Source organism: Oreochromis aureus, linkage group 14 (genome assembly GCF_013358895.1).
Source record: "Oreochromis aureus strain Israel breed Guangdong linkage group 14, ZZ_aureus, whole genome shotgun sequence".
Lineage (NCBI taxonomy): Eukaryota > Metazoa > Chordata > Actinopteri > Cichliformes > Cichlidae > Oreochromis > Oreochromis aureus.
The window spans coordinates 33660595-33688137 of record NC_052955.1 but is presented as its reverse complement, the minus strand read 5'-3'; the positions used below and the strand labels follow the sequence as shown (position 1 = coordinate 33688137).

General features: G+C 42.5%; 1 protein-coding gene across 1 annotated transcript in view; it reads right to left on the bottom strand.

Annotated features, from left to right (window-relative positions):
* The window catches only part of LOC116321655 (calsyntenin-2), a 322481-nt gene that overhangs the window by 64080 nt on the left and 230858 nt on the right, over nt 1-27543 (bottom strand). Inside the window, exons 6-8 of the mRNA XM_031741563.2 lie at nt 19153-19338; nt 17086-17343; nt 16200-16321 (exon numbers count right to left, since the gene is read on the bottom strand). Coding sequence (XP_031597423.1) covers nt 16200-16321; nt 17086-17343; nt 19153-19338 — 566 coding nt within the window. The remainder of the gene's footprint in view (nt 1-16199; nt 16322-17085; nt 17344-19152; nt 19339-27543) is intronic.

Below are 27543 nucleotides of genomic sequence, written 5' to 3'. Positions count from 1 at the left end.
TGAAGTTCAGTTCACCTGATGCTCCGACCGGCAGCTGCCTCGGGTCTCTCCTCCTCCTGCCTCCCCTTCCCTCATCCACCTGCTGGCCTCCACCACTTGTTAATTTTACTGAATCTGTGGAAGCTCCGCCATAGCCACCACCAAACAACTGAGTTATTTTTACACACCGACCCGCGTCTGGCCAAACCACCACCAAAAAATAAATAAATAAAATAATCGGGCCACCGAGCAAATGCCCTTATGCCCGATGGCCAGTCCAGCTATGGTCGTGCGTGCCATCAGTTAACCCTTCGCGTGCCAACGGTGGCACGCGTGCCTAGGGTTGCCGACCCCTGCAGTAGACCATCATTACTGTACCTCTCTCCTAACCGCTACATACTGATGAAGGTTTGAAGTAAAAATGTCAAATTGGGATTCATCACTCCCTGAGACCTGTTGCCACTGATTTTTGACATAGTTCTTGTGTAATCTGGCGTTCCTCTGCCTTTCTCCATGTTTCTTTTCCTTAAGAATGGCTTCTTGACCTCTGAGACCATTTCTCACGAGGCTTCAGTGAACAGTAGATGAATCAACTTAAGGGTCAGATGTATTTCTTCATTTCTTAAGGACATGACTTTCAGCTACTGTTCATCTGCTCTAGATAGTTTATACACCTACTGTTTTATCTCTGTCCTCCATTTTTTGTGCATTTTTCTCAAATTTTCGAAGAACACACTCAACACTATGATGAGATTTGCCAAGTTTTTGCTTAACAGCTCTTTGGGAATCACCCCTGCTGCTTCAAAACTATTACTTTATGCCAGTCAAACTGTGTTATCTTTAGCATTCTTCAAAGATTCAACTAAAGAAATTGGAACAAGCGGTGTGTTTTTACGACAGACTGATACAATCTAAAATGGATTCTTAGCCAAGTTTTCTTTTATGTGTAGATGCAACACTGTATCGTCTGTTGGGCTATAATGATTCACAGGTCAGTGTTAGGTGGCTTAACAAAAAAACAGAAAATCCTCTAAAAATGGTTGAGAAAGAAAAAACTTTGCAGACCACTTAGAGAAAGTACACAAAAGTCTGGCTATTACTCATTTCTGCTCTGTCCACTCTGCTCCTGTAACAACATGAATTTCCCAACTATGGCAACAATAGAGGCTATCTTATCTTATTTTATCTTAAAACCTTGGAAATCCATGATCCATAATTATATTCTTGTGTTCAAAGGAGTAGCCTTCTGAATTGCATGGGTTTTTCAAAATAGCATTGAACGAACCAGAAAAGTTTTTATTAACAATCAAACAGTGAAGCAGCTACAGCACATTATCTTAAGGGTCCTCTGTCACGGTTCTGGGTCTGTTGGACCCAGTATTTTGAGTTTATTATGCTTTGGTTTATATTTTGAATGATGGATTATTCTTTGTTTCTCTGGTACTTTGTGTTTCAGTTATCTTGGTGTTTTGGATTGTTTTTCTCATTCTCTTGTATTGCTGATTGTGGTGGTGGTGGTCATGATGATTATTTGGTTCATGTTTCTGTTTATTTGTGATTAGGATTTGTGTTCTCATGTTTTGTGTGGGTTTAGTGCTAGGTGTCATTTTCTGTCTGTCTCTCAGTGTCAAGTCTGCGTCTTTGTGTTGGGTTCATGTTTCCTGTTTTATTGTGAAAGTCTTTGTCTTATGTTGGTGTGTGAAGCTTGGTTCCCCTGTCTCGTCAGCCCTGATCTCTTCCAGCTGTGTCTCCTTCTGTTGCCCGTTCCTCATTACTACCCTGTGTATTTAAGCCCTGTGTTTTCCTCAACCCAGTGTCGCGTCGTACCCTCATGCTGTGTGGATCTCCTGGTGCCTCCCTGTAAGTTTAGTGTGTTATTCCCCAGTTTAGTTTACTTTGTATGCTTTCCCGGCCTGTGAATAAAGCTGTGGTTTTGAGTTCATCCCTTGTGTCTACGAGCCTGCATTTTGGGTCCAATTCCTGCCTGCCACATAGCGTTTCATGACAGAACGACGCGACCACAAAATGGACCCAGCGGACTCAGGTTTTGCCACGAAGGAGGAAATGCTCAAGCAGTTGAAGGATTTCTGCCGAAGCGTAATCCACGCTGCTGACAATCCCAAGAGACTTATTCAGGTAGTGTTTTTTGATCACTTATTGTCATCCACAACTTTGACCGTCAGTTTTATGGACATAAAAAGGTTAAAACAAATAATCACAGGTCTGAGAGCGAGACTCTGCTTGAACTATTTGATATGGGCAGTCCAGGAAAGAAGATTCAGCTGCCCTCCTGGAGGCCCTCGCCTCTTGGTATTCGCGGCACCAGCGACCTTTTCCATCACTATTTGTTGCCAAATCACTCGATCCGCCTTTAAGGACGAAACTGCACCCTCACCATCCTCAACCCCTCACACCTCCACCTTCATCTCCAGTAGCTCACTTAGCTGCCCAGCCTCCAGTAGCTCACTTAGCTGCCCAGCCTCCAGTAGCTCACTTAGCTGCCCAGCCTCCAGTAGCTCACTTAGCTGCCCAGCCTCCAGTAGCTCACTTAGCTGCCCAGCCTGCAGTAGCTCACTTAGCTGCCCAGCCTGCAGTAGCTCACTTAGCTGCCCAGCCTGCAGTAGCTCACTTAGCTGCCCAGCCTGCAGTAGCTCACTTAGCTGCCCAGCCTGCAGTAGCTCACTTAGCTGCCCAGCCTGCAGTAGCTCACTTAGCTGCCCAGCCTGCAGTAGCTCACTTAGCTGCCCAGCCTGCAGTAGCTCACTTAGCTGCCCAGCCTGCAGTAGCTCACTTAGCTGCCCAGCCTGCAGTGTCACCTGCTGCCCTGCTCCCAGTGCCCCAGTGCCGCCTGTGGTCCAGGCCCCAGTGCCGCCTGTAGTCCAGGCCCCAGTGCCGCCTGTAGTCCAGGCCCCAGTGCCGCCTGTAGTCCAGGCCCCAGTGCCGCCTGTAGTCCAGGCCCCAGTGCCGCCTGTAGTCCAGGCCCCAGTGCCGCCTGTAGTCCAGGCCCCAGTGCCGCCTGTAGTCCAGGCCCCAGTGCCGCCTGTAGTCCAGGCCCCAGTGCCGCCTGTAGTCCAGGCCCCAGTGCCGCCTCCAGCAGTTCAGCCTTCCCCAGTGCGGTCTCCAGCAGTTCAGCCTTCCCCAGTGCGGTCTCCAGCAGTTCAGCCTTCCCCAGTGCAGTCTTCCACTCAACCACCAGCTCCGCTTTCTCCTCAACCGTCACTACTACCTTTAGCTCAGTCACCTGTACAGTCGCCTCTAGTTCATTCCCCTGTGAAGCCATCAACTCCACCACCCACTCCTCTTTCACCACCACCAGTAGCTCAGCTCGCACCTGACCCATTGGCCCAGTTCTCCGTGGCAGTTCAGTTTTCTGGCCAGCGTAACATTGAGCCAGGGGTCCCAATTCCCTCTGGCTCTACATCAGCTCCTGCTGGAAGCTCTGATGAGCCCATCCAGCACTCCGCGGCTCCCATGCCGCCACCTGCCTTCTCCGCTGGAGGGTCCGAGGGGCCCGTTCAGCCTCCGTCTCATGTCTCCGCTGGAGGGTCCGAGGGGCCCGTTCAGCCTCCGTCTCATGTCTCCGCTGGAGGGTCCGAGGGGCCCGTTCAGCCTCCGCCTGATGTCTCCGCTGGAGGGTCCGAGGGGCCCGTTCAGCCTCCGTCCTGATGTCTCCGCTGGAGGGTCCGAGGGGCCCGCTCAGCCTCCGTCTGATGTCTCCGCTGGAGGGTCCGAGGGCCCGTTCAGCAACCGTCTGATGTCTCCGCTGGAGGGTCCGAGGGGCCCGTTCAGCAACCCGTCTCCGCTGGAGGGTCCGAGGCCCGTTCAGCAACCCGTCTCCGCTGGAGGGTCCGAGGCCCGTTCAGCAACCCGTCTCCGCTGGAGGGTCCGAGGCCCCGTTCAGCAACCCGCTCGCTGGAGGGTCCGAGGCCCCGCTCAGCAACCCGTCTCTCCGCTGGAGGGTCCGAGGCCCGTTCAGCAACCCGTCTCCGCTGGAGGGTCCGAGGGCCGCTCGCCTCGTTTTCATGTCTCCGCTGGAGGGTCCGAGGCCCGTTCAGCAACCCGTCTCGCTGGAGGGTCCGAGGCCGCTCGCCTGCTGCAGCGCCTCGGCTTCCGCCGTCGCCTGCTGCAGCGCCTCGGCTTCACGCCGTCGCCTGCTGCAGCGCCTCCGGCTTCACGCCGTCGCCTGCTGCAGCGCCTCGGCTTCACGCCGTCGCCTGCTGCAGCGCCTCCGGCTTCCACGCCGCCGCCAGCTGCAGCGCCTCATCATCCACGCCGCCGCCGCTGCGCGCCTCATCATCACGCGCCGCCAGCTGCAGCATCATCATCCACGCCGCCGCGGCCTCATCATCCGCGCCGCCGCGGCCTCATCATCCACGCCGCCGCGGCCTCATCATCCACGCTGCCGCGGCCTCATCATCCACGCCTGGTCCGCCGCGCCTCATCCTCCTCGCCTGGTCCGCCGCGGCCTCATCCTCTCGCCTGGTCCGCCGCGGCCTCATCCTCCTCGCCTGGTCCGCCGCGGCCTCATCCTCCTCGCCTGGTCCGGCCGCGGCCTCATCCTCCTCGCCTGGTCCGGCCGCGGCCTCATCCTCCTCGCCTGGTCCGGCCGCGGCCTCATCCTCCTCGCCTGGTCCGGCCGCGGCCTCCATCGCTTCATCAGCCACACCTGGTCCGGCTTCTGCTCCGCCATCATTTGGCCCTGCCTCGTCTGGCCCTGCGGTTGCAACACCGCCGTCAGAGCCAGCTCGACCTGTTCCGCCTCGCCTCTGCCGGCCGTTTTCCAGGCCTCTACGTTGGCATCATGGCCGTCGAGGGCGGCCTCCTGAAAGACTTTGTCGCCGCCGCTGGTTTCGCGGCCGACCTCCGGACCTGTTCAGTGGCCGCCACTGCCTTCCTAGTGGTCGGCCTCCTGATTGGTTTTGCCTGCGCTGCCGCCGTTGCCGTGTGCACGGTCGGCCTCCGGAACTGTTTGCCCGTCGCCACCGTTGCCGTGTGCACGGTCGGCCTCCTGGACTTTTCATGGACTCATGTTAGGTCTAGTTTGGTTTGGTTTTGATCTGTTTTTTTTTTCTTCTGTCTCTGGACTGGTGCTCCTTGTGTTTTGTTTCGGGCCCTCCGTCCTGGACCCCCTCCGCCCGCCCTGGTTTGGTGTCCTTCGTGCTTCTGTTTTTTGTTTGCGGCTGTCGGGAGCCAGCCCTTAGAGGGGGGGTACTGTCACGGTTCTGGGTCTGTTGGACCCAGTATTTTGAGTTTATTATGCTTTGGTTTATATTTTGAATGATGGATTATTCTTTGTTTCTCTGGTACTTTGTGTTTCAGTTATCTTGGTGTTTTGGATTGTTTTTCTCATTCTCTTGTATTGCTGATTGTGGTGGTGGTGGTGGTCATGATGATTATTTGGTTCATGTTTCTGTTTATTTGTGATTAGGATTTGTGTTCTCATGTTTTGTGTGGGTTTAGTGCTAGGTGTCATTTTCTGTCTGTCTCTCAGTGTCAAGTCTGCGTCTTTGTGTTGGGTTCATGTTTCCTGTTTTATTGTGAAAGTCTTTGTCTTATGTTGGTGTGTGAAGCTTGGTTCCCCTGTCTCGTCAGCCCTGATCTCTTCCAGCTGTGTCTCCTTCTGTTGCCCGTTCCTCATTACTACCCTGTGTATTTAAGCCCTGTGTTTTCCTCAACCCAGTGTCGCGTCGTACCCTCATGCTGTGTGGATCTCCTGGTGTCTCCCTGTAAGTTTAGTGTGTTATTCCCCAGTTTAGTTTACTTTGTATGCTTTCCCGGCCTGTGAATAAAGCTGTGGTTTTGAGTTCATCCCTTGTGTCTACGAGCCTGCATTTTGGGTCCAATTCCTGCCTGCCACATAGCGTTTCATGACATCCTCTTTTCATTATTTTGAGTTCTTATGAGTAATTATGTTCAGAATATGTTTTGAATTGGTCACAATTATGTTGAAAAAATAATACATTTGTTAGAGAGACACTGACACCATCATAACAGTCAGCTTATTCAGTCCTGTTAGGAAAGCTGAATTCTATCAGTGCATTCTGAATTTGAATACATGTACTGAAATTTTAATATATGGAAAAAAAACTTGAATAAGTTATGTTTCTGTTTCTACTATGTGCACACAGCCACAGGAAATGCAGAATTACAATCATTTTCTGTATGAAATTAAGTCATGAGATAGGCCCCTGGCAAAAAACGTGCTCCAGAGCGCAAAATGACCTATTCGTCCTTTTTTCTCTATGCACTTTATATGCACCGAACACACGATCATTTACCGAAACGCACAAAGCAAAACTAAAAACAACAAATGTTTAAACTGCATTTGAGGTTAGAACCCTTAAGATGGACTCTCAAGATCTGTGAGTGATGCAACTGTTGCCTTAAGGCTCGGATCATTCAATTTTTAAATTTGCTGTTATGCTCAGCTGAAGACTAAAACACAGCATTTGTAGCTTAAAATTTTAACATTTTTTTGCGAAAGAAGCAAAACTCATGAGGATAACATCTGCTGCAGAACACATTTTAGTAAAGCGTCTCAACAGTGGCTTATTTACACTATTTAAATGGATGATGATGACGAATTAAAATATGACTGAATGTGCACCTTATGAAGCTGCTGTAAAATATACTCTAACAATGTTTGATGTCTGTACTAGATTTTTTCAAGTGTTAGGCAAGACTGACAGACACTTCCATTGATTTCACACGTGCACTGATAAATAGTCGCTATACGTGTGAAAGAACACACTATTCCTTGTAAATATTTCCCTCTGCTGTAGCTCTGTCCCCAGCTTAGCCTCCATGACATATGTACCACACAACAAGAATGGTCACTGATTTCATATTTCCATTACTGTCCACTTGCGAAATCAGAGAAAGTCCCCCCTGAGTGTTTGCTTGATTGCTTTCTGAAAAAAATAAGTGTTTTCCATTGGGTAGCTGAATGTAATGATGTCCTTTCCACATTCAATTTAGACTCCTGGTAGAAACATCATTTAGATCTCAATTATCCCTGTTGGTTTTTCGTGTTCTTTTTTGCCAGCTGAAAGGCTCGAGGTGACTTCTCATTGATTTTCTCCTCTTGCCAAAATCCCTCCAGCCTGTCAAATGAGGACACAATGCTGTCTTTATTCTAACTGAAAAATGAGAGCCTCCATTTACCTCTCTATGTGGGTTCGTATTATCAAACTCTACAGAAGCATGAAAGTAATGAGACACCACTAGTGTGGTCCTAGTTAATATTCAACTTCAAAAAATTCTACCTTTTATAAACCCTAATGGGCTAAAAACACAGCCACAGGAAATTCACACACCCTGCAGAGTGTCTCCAAATGTGGAAACTAAACCCATTTATCAGTGGTTGTTCAGGATGGTGTCTTTGGGTCACAACATGAAACACTGACATGTGTAAAGGTTAACTTGTTTGCTTTTAATAAATTGATTGCAGACTTGCAAAGACAGAACAGACTATTTACCAGAAGAGGATATAACCTCAAAGTCTGACATGTAAAACTTCTATAGGAAGTGCCTTAAACGAGGGGAAGTCTTAATGTACAGACGTCAGCGAGGAAATGATCCTAATTCACACTTCATTTATTTCCTCTTAAACATTTTCATTATGACTTTATGGGCTCATTTGCTTGTTTCAAATCTTGCTCAACACTGCATGATATTCCATCCATCCATCCATCCATCCATCCATCCATCCATCCATCCATCCGTCCATCCGTCCATCCGTCCGTCCATCCGTCCATCCGTCCATCCATCCGTCTAAGCAGAGAAGCACAGATCTCCCTCTCCATGGCCACCTCCTCGAGCTCATCCGGGGGAACACCAAGGCTCTCCCAAGCTAGCCTAAAGATATAATCAGCATGTCCTGGTTCTGCTGCAGGGCCTCCTACCCATAGGACATGCTGAGAGTACTTCACCGAAGAGGTGCTCAGAAGGCATCCTTGTCTGATTGCTGAACAACCTCAACTTCCTCCTTCCATTTTGGAGAAACACTGACTCTACTCTGACTCCTACCCAAATGGCCAAACTGTACATGCTCTACACTAAGAGAGCCTAGCCACCCTTTAAAAAAACTAATTTTTATGACTTGTTTCCATTATGTGGTCTTTTCGGTGACTACGCAGAGCTTGTTAACATAGCTGAGGCTGGCAAAGTGGACTGACCCGTAAATCAACAGGTTTGGTGTCAAGCCCAGATCCCACTTCACCGTAACAGACCAGTACAGCAGACACAGCACCGCAGACAGTCAATCTCCCGCTCCACTCTCCCCTCACTTGTGAGCTAGTTAATTCTCCTCACTTGTTTCTGCATGATATTCATTTTGTCTTGTCGTCTTTTTACTATTACCATTCAGTGGTAAAATGACGATAGAGTAGAGTATGCCTTCGGGTGGTGCTATCTTCTGACTGAGAATTAGCAAAAATATAAGAGTGTATAATGCATTTATTCAAGCTATATGGGATCTGTGAGGCACACAATTGCCTAAACAAGGAAGTTTTGAACTGGTCAACCAGCTATCTAGAGATTCATAAACAAGCAATTGTTGCATTTAGTTTAGGACAGACTAGTTAGATGTTTGAAATAATACACACAAAGCTATCGTTTACTTTAAATCATTAGGAGGTTTGTGCAATCTGTTACAACATACATTACAATACTTTGCTGGGATTGCTTGAACCTTTATGTGGTCATGCCAACCACACCTCCTTTACCAACAGCTGTAAACAAAAACAAAAAAACCCTCCAGAGTCTAAACATAGAGGAAATTCCCTTAAGGAATAAGGCTAAATAAGGGTGAGCTGTCGATGTCTTGGAGCTGTCTATTTTGGAGCCCATTGATCTGTTACTTTAGTGCAACTTACATATTATTAAAATGTAAATAGCGCAGTTTTCCTTCCTTTTTATCAAACTGGTTGCAGTTCGGCATTTTGAACAAGTTCATCAGCACCAGTGTGTACTGACCCATTACTATGAGGTTGTTATGAGGTTGTTACTTACCCTCTAATTTACAGTTTGCTTTATTTATTTTTGCTCTTGGAAGACTTAATGTATTTCAAAATTGTCAACTCAATCTCTTAACTGTAGAGGACTGATTAGAAGCAACTTTTTAAACTATTAGTGCTTAAAATGTTTTTGAGGTATTAAGGGAGTAGGCTATTGTCCTTTAAAGGAACACTGATAAATTTTATATCAAATGGATGGTTTTAGAGAAATAATTTACAAATGACATATATCCTTTAAATAAAACAAAGATGATCCATCTTTCCTCTTCCACCTATAGTTATCAGGTAGCACAGGGGCTGGAGTCTATCCCAGCTACTATAGGACCCTGGACAGGTCGCCAGTCTGTCGCAGGGCCAACATTCAACAGGCAACTAAATTTAATACTCTTTGATTGGCAACTGAAAGCAGAGCAGGTGAAAATCTGGTTTTTCAGTTTTATTAACATTAATGTTACAGAACATTAGTGACTTAAAACATTTCTGAGGCTGGATGAAAAGGTGCAAGAAAGTAATATTCCACTGTAAGCTTGGCTGCATCTGTGTGTTTTATTTCCACATTTAAATAAATGTGTTTTTGCTCCTCGCTGTGTCACTTACACTGTAACCGTAATCTTGGCTATGATATGGTTGAATGCTAATGTTAGCTGCAGGCAAAAACACATCTACAGAGAGCATGTTAACTCTATTGTAATTCATATTGTATTGAAATAGTCTGCAATTCATGTAGAGGAGGGCAAGATGGAAAAATGTCAAGAAAACACTTTATATCTTCTTTTTGACCAAAAAATCCCAGCTTTTTACTTTGGTTTTTGCAAATGAATCAAAAGCAAAATGTAAAGCTACTAATTTTTTACTATTTTCTTGGTGATTTTTGCTCATGAAACACTTTTCTGCTGATGTACACATCAGATGTGTGTTTATTTGTCAGTGATTTTAGCATTGGAAGTGCTCATGAGCCTGCTTTCAGAGCACAACCCTAAGTGTTTATTGTAGGGTTGAAAAAAACTGCTTTTAATATTAGATTGTAAGTAAATGTCACTGTTGACAAAGTTGATGTCGGCTGAGAGTGTTGTGAGAACAGAAGGGAAAAAAGCTGTGTGCTCAGAGTGCTTTTTTTGGTGTTGTTGCAAACTTCATAAGATTCGCTGCCTGTGGACACACAGTTAATGTTTTATGACTGTTTGCAACAAGACTTCCTCCACTGATGGTAAAAACAAAAATTTAGCCAGTTGTGTCAGCACTAAAAATGAAACTCAGTCAGTCAGTGCTTATTTGGTAGCTGCTGGTGGAAATTACCTGCTGCTGCTCATTTGATGTGTGAATTCAAAACGGCGAATACTGTGCAGTGTTTACAGAAATGCAATTTTATTAACCCATAAGAGCTAAAAACAGAACTACTGTACATCTGTTGCTCTCATTGAAAACATTCAAATTACAAGAAGCCCTCCAACAGCGCAAACCTCTGCCAAAACAGCTCGCACTCTGAGCAGTATTTATTTTTAAGGGAATAGTAATTTTTTTTGCATATGGTATATATGTATTATGTATGTCATTTTGTTTTCTATGCTCTTTTTAAACATGCTTTACATACAGTTTGTAGTGCAAAGTGCAGGCATGACATTTATGACATGCAGGATTAGGTAATGGGTAATAGGTACAGAGAGACTTGTACTGAACATAAATAACTTGAGCCTAATATAATGTTATATTGCAATCTATGTCTTTGCAATATTTTCTTTAAAGATATAACACATCTTGGGGTCTACTTGAAAGAAAGATAGATGTAAAATGTAAGAGTGAGGTCAGAGGTCAAATAGGACATGATATTTAGGGGAAACTATAATGTGATATTTAGAATCCCCATATACTAGTTCACTTCATAAATGTTGCCAATACAAACAAAAAATTTGAAGCATCATTTTTAAGATAAAGGACATTTTATAAAATTTTGACCTCTCCTTTAAGGTCAAATATTGTCAAAGGGCCAAAGTAATGTGATATTTAGAATCCCCGCAAATCATTTCTTATATGTTGTAAATACAAAAAATGGCAGCAAAGTTTTAAATACAGTACTTTCTGTATGTTCACAATATACACCACACTTGCAAAAATCATAGTTTGTAAGTTTTAAAGTGTTTTGTCCATTTTTGACCAATAAATCATTAAGTTGAGCCTGAAGACCCCGGTGGATGTAAGCCAAAGTTTAATGGATTGTTAAGATGACCCCACTGTACAACCCTACAGAAATTCATTCAGAATTTTTAGATCTATCATGTTTACTGACAGAAAAAAAAAAAAAAAATCACATATACGCATGCAAATGCTATCTCCTACACTTTTGGCTTTTGTTCTTTGACTCCTTCTTTAAAACGTTACATTTTGGGCTTCACATGGTCATATTCATTCTTACATATCTCACAAATTCTGTCTTTGAAACAGGAAGCGGAGGGACTGGAAATACCCTTGTAATCTGCAGTTTCTATTACGATTTAATGGCAGGTAATGGGTCGTTGCGTATATATATATTTTAATCATTAAAAATGACACAGTGTGTGTGTGCTGGATTTTTTTGTCTTTACTTTTGTGTTTTCAGATGCTGATCAATCGAAAACCAGTAACATGATAACAGTCAAATCCCCTGTCAGATTCCCTCTGTTTAGACTTGAAACTACAACGCAGCAGTAAGCAGTATTATAAAACCATCCGATGTCAGGAGAAAAGTAGGCGCCGGGTGAATATAGTGAATGGAACAATAAAACCTCACAAGCTGTTAATACACTGTGGAAGAACTGAAGTCGGAGTCTGGGTCTGTGAGGCACTCTTTTATACAGTGAATTTCCCGGACACCTGCGAGCGCCAAAGGCTATTTTTTAGACCGTGCGCACCCGATCCAATTTTGTACATAGTTATAACACCTGCAGGGGTTCATTCAGTACTGGCTCATGCAGAAAACATCTTCAAGATTGACAGCCTCCGTCTTTGAGACACTCGTATTCGGATCTGCATTTAAAGAATATGAAAGTGTGCACAAAAGACACATTTGGTACACGTTCATTGCAAAACCTTTCAGTGGAGTTTCAATGAAAACCTCAGGCTTCATCTCCCAACAATGCATACAGCACAGAGAGCAAAGTTTAAGCATACCGAACAGAATAGGCCAATGTGCATAAAACCATGCTGTCTGTTATTAACAGATAGTAAACTCTTTATTTTTTTCAGCAGGTAAAACTAATATCTGCAACCATCTCCCCCCACCACCCCAGTGCGGTTATTATGCAGCAGCTCGCACTGCGTGATTGGATTGTATGAGAAATTAATTGGACTTCTTACTTCTTTGATAAACCAGTGCAGGGAGAGGAGGATTCTTCTGTTTGAGGGTTCTCTAAGTTGGAGGTATTCAGAAGTTCATTTTGTTTTAAAGACATTAGCAGATGAGGAGGAAATGGCGACAAGGCGAGGGGAGATAGCGACTTAATGAAAGTTTCCTTTCATGCCCTCAGGATTCACAGAGACAACTATTAACAAGAGGGAGGAAGATGAGCGGGAGGACGCGAGAAAGAGCGAGAACTCTAAATGTGCTCGAGAAAGTTTAACAGCTATTGTGTGCCTATGTGGTGCCAGAGTAGACCGTGGAAACTTTTATTGCGACACGTGCTAATGAAATAAGTCAAGATCATTTCAGACCTGCTATAGAATTACCTGTCTTAACCCTTTTTAAGCCACAGAAAGAAAAAAAACCCCAAAACTGTCAAACTCCTCTCTAATCTACTAACTTCCTTCATGTGGGATTTCATTAACTGTGGCATATGGTTAAAACAACTATGGGGAAAAAGTGTGATATGATGCATTTTATAATGAGTCATGTTATGACTGCAGAATTATCACAAACAAGCAAGAACATCAAAGGGAAAATTGCCTCTCTCCTGGCCTCTAAACTGGATACGCTCTGCATGCAGGTTGCGTTACCTTAATGGCTCTGTGAGGCTATTAGCCTCAGCTATACTCTGACTAGTGCCATTTAGCAAATGACAGAATGCTGAACTAGGACTGTTTTCTTGGTAAACAATAAACAGCCTAAATCTTAGTGTCTTACTTCACAGCAATGCTATTATTATGTATGATACATACTATATAATGAATACAATTGGGATTTGTGAAGAGGGACTTAGCCAGGCTGAAGCTCACAGACCATATGGCAGACTGTTGAAACAGACACTAAGTAGCTAGAATGAAAATGTGAACTGTGTCAGTGTGGATTGCCCAAAGCAGCAAGATCCGGTTAATGGAACAGAAGTTGCACTTGAATTTTGTAAAAGTGAGTTTACAGCATTCAAGTAAGCAACTAAATTCTATTTACCTCCATTGTCACTTAATATCAGAGTCAGACAGTTCAAATGAAATCTATGTGTCTAAATAGACAGATACCACTGACGTGACACTAACATCTAATATTTAAATTTTGTTCTTACTTTGAACTTTTGGTCATTTGTAGAGCACAATTTTTAAATGAATATTGAGATGAACACGACACTTCTGTCAAATTTATGACCACTGTACCTCTTTGAGCTAATTTTTCTTAGTTTGAATATTTTTATATTTATCTAAAAAAAGAAAAAAAGAGTAACAACATCAGCTACACGAACAACCAATTTGCAGCTGGACCATGTGACCATTTATCTGCAACTAAATCACTGAAAATAAGGAAGGAGGAAGGAATTACCAAAGGTTACAACCATGACCCAACAGCCAAAAAGTGGTCTTCCTTCATGATAAGTAGACTAGGTGTTAAAACATATATTCACATTGCTTTGTCTTGTACTTTTAAAAGGAATATAGAAAAGGAAAAATAATATTTTTAATTTTAGTAGGTAGCAAGAAGTAACATTATGCAATGATGTGAAGACGGATTTGTTGATAGGAAGTAATTATAATGAAAGTAGAATAGTTTAGAGATCCATCTAAACCATCCATCCTTTTCTGCTTATCCAGTTCAGGGCTGCCCGGGGCCTGGAACATATCCCAGCTGTCATAAGGCTTGCTTAACCTTAATTAAATTGTGAACTATGAATATTATCTGCTTCATTTAATTCTTTGTGACCTGTGAATAAGCTCTTGTTATGTATCAACTTACACAACCCTGGCCTCTAGGTCTGGAAAGTGAAGCCAGAATGGAAATGTACCAAACCTGAATTCTTCTTAAGAAGAGCGGACCAGAAGACCAGTCTTAATAAGAAGCATTCATTGTACTTCTTCATGAAGAAGAAGAAGAAGAAGAAGAAGAAGAAGAAGAAGGCCACTAAGTTAGCTCTGCCAGCTCCAAACGAAGGGCCTACTGCTCACTAGATTGAATACTCTGTAATTACTTTTCTAAGAACTTTCCGGTCTTGATTGCTAGTTTCAAGTCTCCTTTGATAGAGAATCACATTCATTTGATCAATTACTGTCAAATTGAAAACAAAGTAAATGATAAATAACTGCATGTTTGGAGGTTGTTTCCTTTTGATGGACAAGTACATATGAACAGAGCGTCCTGGAGGTTTCAGAGAGATTAGCTCTTGCAACATTGTTTCTCTCTCTGAAAGAAGTTGACATCCAAATCAAATCTCTCAAAGTCTTTAAAATGTTAGTCCACAAACCAAAGGTTGACGTCACAGTGGCTACAAATTACTTTTACTTATAATGAAGTTATGCTGATTAATAGTGTTCCTTAAAGCTCAATGTCAATCCTAACACAACCTCTATCAAACAGAATACTAACCTACCAATGTTTATAATGTTGGCCATGTTAACAACATTAACATAGTCAAAGGTGATGCTACAGTATTCCCATTGGTTTTCAGGTACTGCTCAGAAATCTAATTAGTGACATCACAGTAGTATAACACTTTTGATACTCTCAAACTATTTCAACATATAAACAAATAGTCTACATACACTATAATTGCTTGATTGGTTGAAAAGAAAGAGGGAATGAGGGCAAAAGATTCCAGCCATGCTTAGTTTTTCTTGTAACTTTTGCTGATCTGAACAACGCCTGAGAAAGTACAGTGAACATCACTGTTAATGTCTTTAGCAGAAGCCATACTACTGTAGCAGTGAGGCCTGTGAAATATCCAGATTGGTCAGATGTCTTTGAAAAAAAAAAGAAAAAAAATGAACAGAACAAATTAAAAACAAAAGGAGAAAATGTAGAGTGAGAAAAACAGACCAATAGCCATGACAGATACTCAATAGAAACTCTGTCTAAATTCCTCCAGATGGGGCCTCACGCATACCACGCTCTGTCAGGAGACTGATGGATGACCCGTTTCATGCTCTCTCTCCAATCAAGGACCAGTGATCTGTCTGATTAAATTAGCCCAGGGTATTGCATCTGGATGTCCAGCCTCAGCTGTGTGCCTACTGAATCAAATGTCCTCACTGGGTGAGCGTGGGGTTTTGTGAGTCGAGATGACCTGTCTGACTCCGAGACAGCAACCATGATCAACAGACAGCTGCCTCTGTCTTCACGCGACACACATACACATACACAGAGACACATGCACAAGCCTGGAGGAAGCTCATATTTCTCTAGCCATCGTATCTATTGTTTTTATTATTAACTAATTGTGGAATTGTGATTAATTGTCAGGTAACACAGTGTTTTATGTGGAAATGTTCCATTCCTCAGAGGAATCTTCACATGAAAGGGCAGATGCCAAACATTTACTCAGTCCCTAAATTTATTAAGATATTACATGGATATTAAGTAGTATGTGGATTCTCTAAATTAAATGGGGTTAATTAAAGGTTAGGTGGGTTTTTTGTTTGTTTTTTTTATGGAGAGATTTCTAGTATAGCCAAGCACTAATTGGTTACAGTTTACACCCACAAAACCATGGTTGTTTGCAAATCACTGGATGAATATGATGTGTGTTAGTAAATCACCAACAGCTCTTACTCCCTTTTAAACCTTTTTGCCGCTGCCAGTGAATCCCAGTATCTTACCAGGAGCCTTCTATTTTTAACAGAAGACACAGACCACCATGGATTAAACTAAGAAAAAAATATCCCAGTGGATGATTAATAGAGGTATAATCCAGGCTAGAGGCTTCATACCTCTCTGTGCGAGAGGTCCATACCTCATCAAAAAGGTGAGCTGAGGATAAGCTCAGAGTACAAGTTTCCTGGTCTATCACACGTATTCCAACGTTAGCGCCTCACCTGCTCTAGTTTCCAGTGGAACTCGGCCGGCCGGAAGGTGTCTACCTGGGTGAAGTCTCTCCTCAGCAGAAACACCAGGCGGCAATTATGGACATACAGCGAGTAGTGATGACGGTTCATCTCTGTGGGAGGTAAAAAGAGGAGTAGACACCAGGGACCAAATCACCTCACCTACTCACAGCTGACAGGTAAAGCAAGCCTGACATGTGGCTCTCGCAAAACTGGGACAGCAGCACTTTTATGAAGGAGGTGAGTTTGCAGGCACAGTCTTTCACTGGAATTTAAAAAAACAACAAAATAATCCCTGCAGGGAGGGCATGCTGTCCACGGAGATGCAAATTCTGATCAATGTGCCGCTATTAAAAAGCATCACATTGTAATTAAGAATTTCTTTAAATTATTTAAATTTAAATTCACAAACAGTTGTTGTTTACATCTGTGTGCAACTTCTTATCTGGTGCGCGTCTTTTATTTTGACAGCGAATGCGCACTTGCGGACCACTTATGTGCACCACTGATTATTAGGATGATTTAAGTAGTGATTTATGGTCTTTACAAGGAACAAAAACAGATATTATCAGACACTGAGTCTTTATTGAACCACTGTCACTTCTGGTATTGCAGTCAGTGTCTTATACCTTTGCTCACAGACCACAGTTCTCCTGTCAACTGACCACACAACACATAATCCACCAAATAATCAAGGTGCATTTCATTTGTGGTGTTTGAATTTCATTCTGATTTACAATTTTACGATTTCTGCTAATCCCCCCTTACTACAACTTACACTCTACACTCTCTTATAACCGACTGAAATGTCAAGAAATATATTTGTAGATATTAGAAAATATATTTTTTCCATGAAATGTGTTAACAAATGACTCACCAGTCTTGTCAGAGTTACAAAGTAGGGTCTCCTTTTCAGCTCTGAGCCCTGGACTAGGCCCATGCTTCATCCATGTTGCAATGGTAAACTGGTCTGTCAAATTCTGGGGTACCACCCAGTCTGGGATTTTGGCTGCCTGACGACCGTCAAACCTGAAGATCAAGTCACTGTCCCTCCCGCTGTCAGACACTAGGGACGCTGTCCAATTGGTGGCCGTACCGGGAGCAGGGAGAAGGTCAGTGCTACCCGACGAGGCACCTGGGGTTATTGCCGTGGGAACAAACAAGAGGTGAGACAGTAGATCTGTCAACAACAATCACGGCAGATATGCAGTGTGCATTGCCTTATTCTAGGCTATGATTACTTAAGAGTAATGCAGATAGCAGAGTTTAATAACGAATCAATGGGCTGAGATAGATACGGGATGTGGGTATTGATTCATGGCAAATGAAGCTAACTTTCAAAAGAAATGTGAGCCACTATTCATAAATTCAGAACATAGCTCACTGCTATAATGCACCTCTATGGAAACAGAGGAAATACTAACCAAGCACTATGGCAACACAAAGAGAAAAAGACATAGCAAGGGCTTGGTGAGAATCAGCCAGTCGCACAGACGGCTTACAGCTGACACGATCCCTACACATCCTGACAAAACAGACCCATCGTTACCGTCCTGCACTGAGCTGGCTCATTTGGTTTCTCTTCCTCCCTTTAAAAGCAGCTCCATCATTCCTTTGACACAATAACCCTAATATGTTGAGCCCCGTCCAGTCTTTGTATTCGAGCCGTCACCTTGACAAACGCAGCCCCTGACACATGCTCACCTCGCTCCTCCATGCATACGACATGCCCTCACCCATCAATCTTCTGCTTTTCCTGTGTGACAGTAAAAAATGTATTTCATGCCTTTAAAATACATTTTTGAATCGTTTCTAATGGCTTACTGATGGAAATGGATCAATGCGACCTGGGAACTATGCTGTTATAGGACAAAAACCAACCAAAAAAAAAACAAAACAGGAAGTGTCACAACTCACTGCGTCCCTTGTCCTGGCAAAGAAACTCCAACATGCATCTGTTCATTTCTGCTAATAACACATTAGCACGTTAATTGATGTTTTTCACTCGTTTGTAAAACCCTGTTTTTCTCCACTGCGTGCTCGTGGCGCCGTCGACGTTCTGATTCCAGTAATTAGATTCCCTCAGTAAATAAATACCCATCGACTCCTCCAGCACCCAGCTGCAGCCTTTCCTTTGCCCGATGTCTTTGTACATTATCTCAAATTGATTGTGCTTTAAAAAAGCTATTACAATTTATTCTATTTGCTATCAGATAACGATTATGAGGTGCCTGAAAAGGCCTCTTTAGTGGTAAACCATGCGTGGACTGGGAGCCAGGGGAGGCAGGGAGTGGATGTTATGCATTCAGATTAGCTGGAATGTGGCTTGTGAAGGCCGTTAGTCAAAGATGATGACTCCAGCCCTCCTGCTGGCAGTGCGGTGTGGGTGGGGAAGGAGAGTGGAGCTCGGTGGAGGGGAGCTGGGGGTGGGGGCTCTCGACTGCTCTGCTGGTGCTCTGGGCACTGACACGGCGGCTCGGCTGCTCATCAGTCACAGAGGAGAAAGCGCGGCTGCATCTAGGGCGGCTAATGCCCTCGCTCTGTCACATCATTAGTGACACAGCCTTAACTTGCCATTCTGGTGCCTTCATTTAGCACAGGGGTTTACCGGGGACATAAGTGGAGATAAGAAAGCAACATGGACTGGGAACTTTCAGATGTTGATTTAAAAAGGGCACAGAAACCCACCTCGGGCTCCGTCTGACCCTGGCGCTCAACGCATGGACTCCGCTAATGCTTTTAGCAGGATCTAACTTCTAATTTACTGCCCCAACTTTTAGTTGCCTCAGACAGCCGTCTTTGATGAGCCATATACTGTGTAAATCTGCATATCAACCATCGATTTAATAGTCACAGGTCAAGTTTTTGTCTTAATTATAGCTCATTTCGACCACGCAAGAATAGTTAGTGATTGTGAAAACACAGTAACCACAGAATAACCCACCACAGAGTTTCTGTAGGGATTTCTCAGAGTAGGTCTCCCGGTCGCAGCCCTTTCCAATGTGGCTGGTCTGCAGCTCCACCGTGGTCCTCACCGAGGATAGAGGTCCGCCACAAGTCTCGAGGTGCATCTTGGGAAACAGCTGCTTACTGCCTGTTCCCGGCTCATAGTCCACTCGCTTATTCCAGCCTGGGGGGAAAGAAAAGATGGAGTGACAGTCTTAGAGAGGATATATTATACTGTAGAGTTCATCCTGTGAGTGGATGCAGATTATTATCTGTAATAATATCAGATTTTCACAAGCCTGTCGTTGCTTTTGTTATTGCACGTTTAGCGCCTCATTTTGTCCATTTAGACTTCCATCAAAACAACACCAATTCCAATTTTTCTCTGTCACTGGTATTTCTGGCATCACAACTCAATATCCTTCTGGCAGAATGTACCCGACTAATGAAATTGCTGCATTGTTGTTGGAGTGCAGTGCAGTACCTGCATTAGCGGCAATAGTCATTATGCTGTCACTGTCTGCCATGTCAGCTGTGAATTGTGTTTTTCTATTTGGGAAGGCTATTATTTTGTGTGGCAGTAATTTTTTTTTTTCCTTTTTCAATCAATTTTTTTTCCAGGCTTTGCGGTGTGATGTTGTGTTCATCTGCAGTGTCTCTTCCATTTAACAACAGAATGAACTGTGGAATTCTGTAGCCTGTTTAATGTTTTCCATGAGTTGTGTTTACAGTGAGCCGTTCTCACTCATTATCTCACTTTCAAACAGAGGATTTGGCATATCTATAAATGCTGTCAGCACATATTTCCAACATTTCCTCATCCCTGTTACTTCTTTTACCTCGCTTCCTCTGTCATACACCAGCATCACCGCATCATCGCTTACAAAACTGGCTCTTTAAAAACAAATTATATGACCTCAGAATTATTGATACCAGCTCTAAACCATCCTACGCAGTCCATGCTTTTTGCACAAGCATACATAAGCTCCAATCTATCCACTGTCTATCTAACTCTCTGTCCACGATTACTAGCCAGGAGCTGGAGGCATAAGCATGAAGCCAAGCTGACTGAAGAAGAAGGGAGCATCTTTTTGTTGCTCACAAGCCTGTTAAATCTGCCATGTTCACTTCCTCTCACACTCACCAGCTCATGCTGAAACACATACACATGCTGCATCTGTTTTGCAGTTGATTTACTTCCTCTAGACTGCAATTGCTGTGGGCTACAGCACCACTGTTTCTATGGGATAGGCTGTAGCTGAAATGAAAATAGGTACCAACAACAGTGCATGCTAAACAAGAACAAAAGCACATGCAGGAGCATAAAAGAAAGAAAAAAAAGGCCACAAGCACAAAAGACTTTGCTAATTTAGCCTTTTTTCCTTCTCTCTCTCACTCCCTCCCACACACACACACACACACACACACACACACACACACACACACACACACACACACACACACACACACACACTTCATTGTGCACACACTAACTGCATACATGCCTGTCTAATCCTACTTGTTGATCACCCCTGTATGGAGTTGCTACTTCTGGTCCACTTTGGGGTTGATGCTTTTAAAGCTAGTCAGCTATTGATTTGAACCAGCTGATGGGTAAGCTGCTGATATGCCACTCTTTTCTCAGAGGCAGCAGCAATAACTGCCGACAGACATTCAATCTTCAAAACAACAATAGAAGAAAAATAGTTCTTTAATTTTGTGTGAGCAGATAGAGTAGCTAACCTTGCTGATGCAGAGAGGGATTTTTTTTTCACAGCAGAGATTTGTCTGTTATTCTTCTTTTGCTTTTCTCACTTTTTACTATCAACCTTTACCAAGGATGTCCACTAATAAAGCTCTATTTTGTCTGAAAAAACATCTTTCCATTTTCTAATATTTAAACAAAACAAAAAAAATGCACATTTGCCAACAGTGAGATGAGAACATCAGCTAGTGATACAGTAAACTTAGATTAGCATACGTTGTGTTGTGTGTGTGTTTTAAATCTTAGTACCAGCGCAGTGGCCCTAATTCTGTTCTAATTTTTCATGTTTCTTTCTTTTTTATAAATTTCCACCAGTGGGATGATGGGAAATAGTCTCAAAGTTGATCTGTTTATGGTTTTCTGAACTGCAACCCTCCAAGATCCCCAGTCTTTGGAAAATCTTATAGTATATAATCTCAAACTAAAAGCCTTAAGACATTTTTAGATGTGTGAGGGTCCCAGTCTTTAAAATTTAAAAGTTTTAAAGTCTTCCGGTGTTTGGTAGCCAATGTATAACTTTTACTCTTGGTAAAAAAGCCACACTGGGGTCATTTTGTTAAAACAAATGGCCAAATAATCGAGTGACTTTGCCGTGCAGCTCAACAACTAATGAACTTTATCTAAAAACAGTAGGTTAGATTTGTATGTTCTGTTCAGGATGTGTACATGTCTGTGTTTTATACTCAAAGGTTTGCGTGTGAACATACCAGTGTTGGCATATTTCAATATATTTATATATAGTGGTTGTATAACAGGAGGTGCATCCAGTTGCAGCTTCCAACACATACTTGTATGAACAGTGACCGAGTTGAATGTGAAGCTTTCTCACTAATCAAAACATTAAAGCGATATCATAATTAGACCTGTGGAGTTGAGCTCAGCACATGACCTTATTTATTTATGTGCATTTCGTCACTAGTTCATGTGCTGGGATCACAGACTAATATAATTCCACTTTAAGAAAACATGACTATGGATGGAGGTATAAGATGGTCAGATTTGGTCAGAATTGTAATTATTTCTTCTGAAAGAACCTTAAGTTTTTCTTTTTACTTACTTTTACAACTATTAGTTGAAGATTTACTTTGGCTGACTATAACTGTAGTAGATTTAGGATGTTCTTGAGCATTTGCAATGAAGGCAACTGAACTAGGCTTGTGAAGAAACCAAGAGGTTTCTTCAGTTCTAAAAACTAATGAAGAGTCCCAGGTATTTAACCTCCTTGTCTCCTCACAGCTGTAGAACCACCCTGTAGTCATGTGAGTCATTAAGGGTCACATGAGCCAAGGTGTGAATCGCAGCATGGGTCATTAATGACGGTTGTTCACAGTGGACATAGATAACCATCACTGAACAGAGGCGGTGGCCTATGATACCAGCTATCAGTCACATATAACATATAACTTCTCAGGCATTTCAATCCCCCACTCACACCTTGACCCATGTGACCTTAATATCTCACATGACGGCAGGGTGGAGCAACATCTCACAAAGCATTCACACCTTGGCCCCTTTGATGGCCCTGAATCACTCCCTAGCTTGTGTGATTCTTAATGACTTGATTACAGGATGGGCCAGTGGCTCTTAAGACCCCTTCCAAGGGGTTAAATGCCTGGGACTCCATCATCTGAAACATCTTGGATGGGAGATGAAAAATCTTCATGAGTCAAAAAGAAGTAGAGTTGCCTTTATTTCAAATGCTTGAGACCACCATGACCTGGATGACTAAGAATGTAGACCTAAGATTTAAGTTTGCGAGAAGGTGTAAAAGGCTGTTCAGTAAAAAGAGACTCCATGAACAAATGAACGGTGATAACGGGGCTTTAACACGGCCTGCCTAGCTCTACATTTTGAGCAGGAGCAAGGATAATAGGGCAGAGCTTGGTTAAGAATGGGAATGGGAAGGACCTGGTTCAGATTGGAAGTAGGTGATTAACGGTTATGGGTTAGAGAGCACTAGACAAACATGAGGGCTAAAAAAAGGTGCAGACTCAGGAAAGATTAAAGTGGTTTCAGTCTTCTCAGTCCTTAGTTAAATCTCACCAAAGGAACACCTGCAGTCTAGTTGTCTGGAGGTTGCAGTGACCAGTATGCATTCACTAAACCTGATAAACTTCATGGATACAAAGAGGAAAGGTGTACAACTATTCCTGTAAATGAGCTGGTGAGCTTTTTATGATGTTGCCAGCAGGTTCATCATACTGAAGATTGACACCATTGTTTGTTTGTTTTTACCAACCAGCTGATTCTTTTCTTAGTGATATGATGATATGTCATTACCTCACAATATTTCATGTAACTGGAAGCATATATTCTACAAATGATCATGAAAAGCTGTCTCTGAGCTCAGGACAACCACACAATGTTCACTATCGATTCATAATATTTTATTGGTTCTTGTAAAACTCGTGTTGACCACTATGGCTCCACCACTATTGCTTTAGTGTAGTGATTTGCTCAAAAAGTGAAAAAAACCCAGTTTCAAATGACTCTGAGTTAAAATGAGTTAAGTTATTCATACATAATGACATTGAGACAGATTAATAAGAAGGCAAGGTCTATTTATACACTTTAGTCCTAGTCATAAACTATGGTATTTATAATACTGTTTGACCAACTGGTGAAAAGTGCACTGCCCTCAGTTATAGTGAGGAAGTGGCTCACTGGTAGGAATGAAATGAGTTACAGCAAGCGTGCGAGTAGCGTGTGATGGAAACCAATCACAGTGCCGAGTACAGTAGCAGATGTTCTTTCACACCAAAAGACACATTTCCTTCTGAGACACCTCCTGCCTCTGTGGTTACACATGAGGCAGAAAGTGTTGAAACTGTGTGGAAGCAGTGAAGTTGAAATATGAACTGTTAAGAGAAAAGCAAAGAAAATGAAAAGCCATATACTCTCAACACAAAAGAAAAACAGTTTCCTTTTTATTTCTTAGGTTTAGATAAGACCCAAACAAACAACCTCATATCTCTGATAAATATTTGGCAGTGGCATTTATCTTTAATAACAGGAAACACTGCAGCGATGAAATGAAAAATGTCCTTTGCCAAAAACCCAGTGGGCTGTACTGAAGTGTATTTACAGGAACAAAACAAAGAAATATATCAGTGTCCGGAATATGTTCCTTTTGAAATTGTACACAATGGCACCTGTCTTCAATGAAGTTTCTGATTTCTGAAAGATAAATGTATACATATATAGAAGAGTACAGTAACATTTATCACCAACCTTATCCCTGTCATATATTTTAAGCACTGATGTGCTCATTTTAAAATTTCTAATAACTCCAAGCACTCTTGCAGAAGCCTTATGTTATTTCTAGCTTTGCAATAGAACTAAATTACAGTGCTAGACCTGTGATGCGTTCTGTTTTGTCACTAAAATACTATTTTTAAGATAGTGATGTAAACCAAAGTGTTCTGGTATATGTCAGTTCAGCCTTTTCCCCCCAGTTCATGTCATAAAAGCACAGAATTTATGTTGCTTTCAAACCCTATGGGCAATTTTATTCAGTCTGTTTCTACTAAAAGCCTTACCTACCAAAGCTGTAAAAGGCCATTTCTTGCAGCGGGGACATGAGCACAAGTCCATTTACTTAGGTTGAATTTTTAGCTACTTGAAACTGAACAGTTAGATGCTACTTTACGCACATCACAGAGGAAATATATTGACCACCATGTTTTACATCTCTGGATCTGTGAGGCATTTTCCTTGCTATGTCCCCAGAGACGTAAGGATATGATGTAGTATTATTACTTACTCAGTAATAATAAAAGGGGCACTTCTGCTGCATGAGTTGAAATGATATATTTATACTTGAAGCATATTGTAATAATCTCGAGAACCTTTCAAGTAATAGTTTGAAGGACTTTAATTTGTCCTCAGCATCTGAATACTAACAGCTGAGTACTCCTTTGGCCGCAATGATCTTGAGAATGTTGTTTTTTTATGTATCTTTTGATTCTATTGTTGCCACTCAATGTGTTGCTGCAAAGCACATCCTCGGGTGTCATGTAATGCTAATTTGTCAGATGCTGTCTTTGTTACACAAAAGTTGTACTTTGGCAGCAGTCCTTCATGCATCTGCCACAGTAAGAGCCAAAAGACTGTGGTTCACATACGCTTTGGATCTTTGTGTTTTTTTCTTTTGTGCAGTTTTCTTTTAATTTTTACACCTTAGTGCAAAAGGCTGATGGGGTATTGTTGTCACTCTGCCCTGCAGGTGAAGGGTGGCGTGGACTCTCAAGATTGTGAATGGAATAACTTGAGAATGAAGCAATGTAGATGTTTCAAATTGATTCCATTGATACTAATAAAAAACTGTTTGAATCTCAGTGACCTCAGCCTCAAGGTTGAGGTCACAGGTCAAGTTTTCTAAAAATCTTGTGAGAGCAATAACATGAGTACGAGGAGATGTAGAATGACAGGCTCCTTTTTACCACTGCCATAACCTGACCAGTTTCTTCATGTTGTGTTTAAATGTGACGTGTCAGCGGCTTGGACACAATGGCAGGCATGAGTACACTCACACTCGTTTGACAAACTTTGCTTCACAAACCAACTTAGACTACCCCCTATGCACAGATTTCTGCCCATACTATAGACTACAACTACATTAAAAAATTGAAATATTAAAAGCAACTTTAATAAAATTTTTAATAAAGTTGCTTTTAATAACTTGAACTGTAGATGTAATGTATAGAATATTTCATTAATACGTGAAAACTGAATCATAATGTGGGGGAGAGAAAAACTGACAAATGAACTACTGATGATCTTAATGCAGCCTTTTTTTAATGACCGTCATGCAGCTGAGCAATCATACACTGTTGCCCTGACATTCCTAAACCTAAGACTGCTGTGGCCAATTAGGAAAACAGAAAGTCTTCTGCGGTGCACCCAAACCTTTGATCAAAACTCTGTTTATCAGATGAGCAGAAGATGAAGTAGTTCCTTCTTTATGTTTTCACTGAAACATTTTGATCTCATGACTGTTTTTGAGGTTGATTCTCCTGAACATCATTACATCTGGCACCAGCTCAGTTTCAGCTCTTTCCTACTATTGACAAGAGATATAAGAAAGTTTTCAGGCTTAATAATGTGTTGCACGGTGGTGCAGTGGTTAGCTCCATCACCTCACAGCGACTGGTGCCTTTCTGTGTGAACATTTTACCCCTATGTCTTCTAAGGTTCTCTGCAGGTACTCCGGCTTCCTCCCACAGTTACACGCATGTGTCAGGTTATTAATTGGTGATTTAAATTGGCTGTACAGGTAGGTGTAAGCATGAATGGTTATCTGTCTCTATGTGTTACCCCTGTGATAGACTAGCAACCTGTCCACGGTGCACCCTGCCTCTCTCCCTATGACAGCTGTGATGGGGTCCAGCCACACTGACCCTGAACCAGGTAAGTGAAAGCAAATCAATGGATGGATGGAAAATACACCAGAAAATGAGGATAACTGTCATTTCTAAATATCAGTGCTTTATTTTAAGTCCTACATAACAAAATAAACATATTTACTTCTTGTAAATGACTTCATGGCCCATCTGAAGTGTCTTTACAGCCCACCAGGGGACTGAGCACCACACTTTGAGAATCACTGCTGTAGAGTAATGGCTGGATGTTATTTAAGAGTTTATTTGGAAGCCTGACTGGCTGCAAGACCATTAATCAGAGAAACATCTGTCAGTGTTATATCTCTGTACGATGAAATACAGGAGGTTCCAACAGAATAGCTGTGACAAAGTATTGTCCTGCTTATTCCACGGACATTATGAAGTGCTGTCAGTCTTCAATACTGTTATGCTATTTTTTTTAGTTGCTATAGGAAACTGCAGGATTCGAGTAGGTAGCATCTAAATATTCTACTGGATAAACAGTAAGTGAGTGAATCCAGTTTCTTGATGATTTGCACCTCTGCGGCGGGGAAAAAAGATGCAATAAAGCTAGGTGAAGAGGAAAGTCAGAAAGGGTTTGAACAAATTGCCAGAGGTGGGATCTCACAACTGGATTTACTGAGTCAACTTGTTTTATTACTGCAGAGCAGAGTCACGTGGATATTTCGTGTGTAAACAAGTAGCAAAAAATAAGACACCCACAGACTAAAAACACTTAAAAGATTTAAAAGCCAAGGGGAGAAAAAGACATTTTTAATGTATTTTTAATTTCACAGACCAAAACTAAAACTAAACTATTTAGCTGTATCTGTATGATGCTACTGCTGCTACCACTGACAGGTGCAGTAGGAGCTCAAAAAACAAAACAAAACCAAAAAAACCCCCATAAATAAATAAATAAATAAACCAAAGAGCAGGAGCGCACATAGTGTAAAGACATAAATCTAAAAAATCACACGAAAAGCTCTTGCGCAATGTGACGTGCATGCACAGGCACAATAACACACAGCCCTGCACTGTGCTCAGCTGTCTTAAAAGCAGTGTGGGTTTAATAGGAAGCTATCTGGTCTCTATTGAGCTGTGTGCTCGCCTGCAGTACGCTGAACAGAACTCACACAGAGGGCCCAAGAGTTCCTCTCTTTGTGAATTTGAAAGGAAGACGAGAGGCAGAGGAAGCGGGGCAGACATGAAAACAACCATGTGAAGCTGGTTCATCAGTGCT